The sequence below is a fragment of the Nansenia antarctica genome (assembly GCF_963989245.1).
Source record: "Nansenia antarctica genome assembly, chromosome: 9".
NCBI classification, from domain to species: domain Eukaryota; kingdom Metazoa; phylum Chordata; class Actinopteri; order Argentiniformes; family Microstomatidae; genus Nansenia; species Nansenia antarctica.
The window spans coordinates 40,956,213-40,961,568 of NC_137679.1; the positions used below are offsets into that span (position 1 = coordinate 40,956,213).

General features: G+C 49.5%; 1 protein-coding gene across 1 annotated transcript in view; it reads right to left on the reverse strand.

The window, feature by feature from the left end:
* Positions 1-517: 517 nt before the first annotated feature.
* dmxl2 (Dmx-like 2) overlaps positions 518-5,356 on the reverse strand; it is a gene marked incomplete at its 3' end in the record, with an annotated part of 70,140 nt that continues 65,301 nt past the window's right edge. Inside the window, 8 exon segments of the mRNA XM_080539792.1 lie at positions 518-587; positions 1,543-1,754; positions 2,340-2,557; positions 2,758-2,810; positions 2,964-3,055; positions 3,147-3,224; positions 3,908-4,035; positions 4,227-4,287. Coding sequence (XP_080395918.1) covers positions 518-587; positions 1,543-1,754; positions 2,340-2,557; positions 2,758-2,810; positions 2,964-3,055; positions 3,147-3,224; positions 3,908-4,035; positions 4,227-4,287 — 912 coding nt within the window.

Below are 5,356 nucleotides of genomic sequence, written 5' to 3' on the forward strand. Positions count from 1 at the left end.
TTCGATTGCCTATTTTATTTGAAATAAACTTTTATAGTGTCTCCAGATTTTGAGTGCAAATATCTATCGTTTAAGGATTAAACATTGTAAAAACAAGAACTACAGTAACCAAACACAAACCTATACGCCATGTTGCACTATGTCCCAGTCAGATACAGTAATATAGACCCCTTACAATCCTAACGTAAAAGGCAGTTAGTCAGAACATAACCAGTCTGCAAGGGAACCAACAACCAAACAAACAAACATTAAAATAACTTAATAATAATTAAAAAAACAACAACAACAACATCTTGTGCAAAACCATAACGTGAACCTTGGAATCTTTGAATCTTTCTTGGGAGGAGGGGTAGGGGGGGCGGAGGGAAGGGGGTGTTTTGGGAGGTGGGTATTTCAAGTGAAACAGACGAGATGAGACATTTAAACCACAGTAGTCACAGGAGTAAAACACGTCATCTTCCAGGAATGTTCTAGCATTGTGAGGCTGCCACCCCAACAGGCTTTAGAGGGCAGGCTGTCAGCGGGCGTACAGATGGCAGACACAGCAGAGGAGACACAGCACTACGTACGGCCACACCAGGGTGGCTCTGGGCAGTCAGGGAGCGGGGTCAGGGGAGATGGGGGGGTCACACCGGGGGGGGTGGGGGATGGGGAGATGTGCCACAGAACTCAAAAGAGAAGGTGTGCCATCATCGAAAAAGGTCAAAACCGTCGAAAAAACTAAAATGCAGACCCGACAACTTCGACTCAACACTGGAAAAAAACACTGACGTTTTTTTTTTTTTTAATAACGAACCACAGTGCTGGTTAATTAAAGTAGTTTAGAGAGAGACGCTAAGAGAAGAAGAGAGATTTTTCAGCCGTGGGCAACAATTATGACGACAGATACACACTTTTTTGTTTTTAAAAGTTTCGCTTGAGCACTTTTACAGAGCACTACCAATAGACCTGTGATTTGCACCGCGGGACAAGTAGAGGACATGCATAGCTTCCCTACCAACACACTCTACGTGTAGAGATCCACTCAGCATCAGAAAAGTACGGTAAATCTAGCTTTTATTTTTTTTGAAAATCAAGTATTAGTGGTTAACCTTTTTTTTTTGCTTTCGCGCTTCGCTTTCTGGCTATTGGGGAGGAGGGGGAGGAGGGAGGAGGGAGGTGGAGGAGGGGGTTGGGGGAGGAGGGAGGGGGGATATTTGGAGCTCAACTCTCTCCACCGACCCTCGAGATATAGTACATACGATTTACACCGCGGTAAACCTTACACCGCACGGTGTATACACACACTCTAGAAAGCTGCCCGAAAGCGTTTAGAAGGTTTTCTCTTCTCTCTCTCTCTCTCTCTCTCTCTCTCTCTCTCTCCACTAAAAAACCCCCACCATGACAACAACGCCGTCTACACGGTATGTTAAATAACGCTTTTTTAGCGTTCGATCCCTTTTTTCATCCCTCTCTACCAGACCCACCAGACCAGCCAGACCCTAGACCGTTTATTTTTTCTATCTACGTGGCGTTTTTTTTCTTCTTCTCTTTTTTTTTTACAGGATGTCGAAGATGCTGGAGGGCAGGATGCTGTAGCGGTCGGGGAGGACCCGCATCTTCAGGGTGCCGTCCGCCCCGCAGGTGAAGATCCGGTTGCCGGGCCGGGCCTCGACCTGCATCACGCCGGCGCCGATGTTGCGGAAGATGGACTGCTTGGTGTGCTCCGTGCTGAACGAGTGCATGAGGCCGGGGCCCGCCGCCAGCTTCCATACCTGGAGAGCGGGGGAGGGAGGGAGAGGGAGAGAGGGGGGGGGAGGGAGAGAGGGAGGTTGGGAAGGAGAGAGAGAGAGTGTGAGGAAATGTTTCTCATTCATTTACAGTCATTATATTTACACATTGCACTGAGTACATGCATCTTTCAGTATACATGGTCCCAGCAGGAATGGAACCCACAAGCATTGAGCCACAGAGGACCACATCCACCTTTAACTTGACCTTTGTGTGTGTGTAACCCGTGGCAATCTAAAACTATTTGGGCGACTTTGTTCACTCTAATTGAGTTAGCCTCCTCTCTCAGACAACAGAGTCATTCTACGGCAAGCCTGAGGGGCCAAACCTCTCAGGTTAGAGGTGAGGTGAGAGTGGGAGGGGCCAGGTGAGAGTGGGAGGGGTTAAACTGCTCAGGGGATGGACCAGGTGAGAGTGGGAGGGGGCAAACCTCTCAGGTGAGGTGAGGTGAGAGTGGGAAGGGCCAGGTGAGAGTGGGAGGGGCCAGGTGAGAGTGGGAGGGGCCAGGTGAGAGTGGGAGGGGCCAGATGACCGTGGGAGGGGCCAGAGGGGGGGGGGGGGGTACCTACCTTCATGTTGCCCTCAGCCGAGCCGGTGACAAAGTAGTCCTCTGAGGCGTCGAGGGCCATGGCTTTGATGGCGGAGTCGTGTGCCTGGAAGGTGTGGAGCAGCTGCCTCTGGCGGATGTCGAACACACACACGAAGCCCTTCCTGCCCCCCGAGATCAGCAGCTGCTGCTTGGGGGCGTACTGCAACACCGTGGCCCCGTTCTCATGACAGGGGAAGGCTGGGTGACGGGGGGAGGGGGAGGACACAGAGACAGACACAGGGGCGCACAAAGGAGCACACGAACACACACAGACACAGACACACACACACAGACACACACACAATATTAGTACACAATAAATGAGTGTTATTTTCATCATTTCATAATGTTCTACGACACATCTCTCTGTGTTAAAGTGTGAGGGTGTGATATCTTACCGTGCACCATGGAGTTACTGGGAGAAACTAGCGTGTCCCACAGGCACACATTTCTGTAGAGACAAAGACAACATGGAACACTGGGTTAGTCTGTGTGTGTGTTGTCGTGTAGGTATTGGTGAAGGGGTCCTAGGTGTATTAGTACAGTGTTGGAGCAGGTAGGTGCGTGTGTGTGTGTGTGTGTGTGTGTAGTATGAGGTGGTGACCTGCTGTCGTTGGACTGTCCGGCCGTGGCGATGAGACTGGAGGACGTGACGAAGGCGAAGTCACCACAGGTCTTACTGTGGCACTGCCAGCTCTGAGAGGGGGGGGGGGGGGGCAGGGAAGAGGTTATTTCAATTAAAGCGCCATTCATGTGTGTGTGTGTGTGTGTGAGGTACAGTACTCACCATGTAGGGTTTGGGGTTGGAGGAGGTCTGGTTGACCTGCCACAGACTGAGGAAGCCCTCTCCATCAGCCACTCCACACTGAGGACACACACACACACACGCACACGCACACGCACACGCACACGCACACGCACACGCACACACACACGCACACGCACACGCACACCCACACACACACACACACACGCACACACACACACACACACACACACACACACACACACACACACACACACACACACACACGCGCACACGCACACACACACACACACGCACACACACACACACACACACACACACACACACACACACACACACACACACACACAGAGAGAGAGAGAGAGATATTAAACAATATCAATACAGTAAACCAGGAGCCTGTGAAACAAGTGTATGTCAGGTGTGTGTGTGTAGGTGTGTGTGTGTGTGTGTGTGTGTGTGTGTGTGTGTGTGAGTGTGTGTTAGCAAAGTATTGCTCAGTATCTGCTATAGCCACTCAATATGGAGACGGTGGTGCTTCTTGGACCCATGAGCTGTCTGTTTTACAGTATTGATACTGTATCTGTCAATCCACTGTAATCATCACTTGGTGTGAATAACATCCTATGTGTAGCGTAACTGGTTGTTGGCTCAGCACTATTGTAACTGACTGTTTTCATAATGTCAAAATGCACTGATAGTATTTATGTCCTTTAGATATTGTACATTTATGTGGACATAAATAAAGCATTTAAAATGTGTGTGTGTGTGTGTGTGTGTACCTTGTTGCCCTGGGAGTTGAAGTAGAGGCGTGTGACGCGGGCGTTGCCGGCCTGTCTGAAGCAGATGAGCTGCTGAGGTCTGTTCCACTCAAACATGCGAACGCTGCCGTCCTGAGCCCCCGTCATGTCTACACACACACACACACACACACACACACACACACACACACACACGCACGTACACACAGACACACACACACAGACAGTCATTTATGTGTGTTTGATACCATTCCTCATTCCGTTCCATGCATTACATTGAGCCCGACCTCCGATTTCTACCCCCCCAGCCTCCCCTGGAGGACAGCGCAGTAATACTCACAGTACTGGTAGAGGGGGTGGGACGTCATCCTCTTCACATTGTTCAGGTTCCTCTTCATAATCTGCAAACAACAACAACAACATTATTGTAACACCTTCATTAGGAAACACACTGGCTAAGGCAACACTGCAACTCAGTACTGCGTACACAGTCACCAGCGACTGTCCTGAGACATCTCTGGTTGTGAAGGCCTTCCCACAAGGCACTGCAGTATTCATCTGCTGTCTTATATAAGAACTCCTTCTAACTCAGCCAGGGAGAGAAGGGGAGAGTCATCCTGCTAAAGTACAACGCTCTTCAAAGTGTCCCCGTTCAGTCAAAGGCAGAGAGATCAGCGGTCCTCTGTGACTCAGGCGGTGGAGCGTGGAATATAATAATCCAAAAGCTGAGGTCGCTAGGGAGGTCTGGCAGGTCGAGGTCGAAACTGTAATGTTGTTAAGTGTGAAACGTGTGAAAGTAAAGAAGACAAAATGCAAAGTGAGAACAGGTCGATCTAAACGTCCTCCATCCCCCACACTTTGTTCTGCTGTGAAACGTTTGGACTTTACAAGGCGTAAATAATCTTATTGGTCACTTGTGTCCTGTACTATTGTCACTTTTTTTTGTTTTATTATCTTGAATTATGCCTGTTGCCTTATGGTCTTGTGTGCAGCAATGTCAGGAACCGAAGCCTAAGAATGTTACTCTCTTACACTCGTGTCATGTGCCGTAACAATAAACTTGAAACAACTTGTTGTGTGTCGTTAAGCAGGTAGACTACCTGGTGGGCGGGGCTGGACAGTTCGAACCCCGGCTGGCCACATGTCGAGGTGTCCTTGGGCGAGACACTGAACCCCAAATTGCTCCCAATGAGCGGGCCGGCGCCTTGCATGACAGCTTGCCCCCATTGGTATGTGAATGTGTGTGTGAATGGGTGAATGAGAGGCCGTTGTAAAGCGCTTTGGAATAAGGCGTATATAAGTCAGTCCATTTACCATTTAATATGAAATTCTTGATAATTCCCCCCTCATATTGAGTGTGTGTCTCCATGTGTGTTGTGGCCCAGACAGAGCTGCTCCAAACACAGTTATCTAACAGGCCTGAGACGTTATTGAAGAACTCGGGATGCCCAGATGACGCAGGTCCTGCAC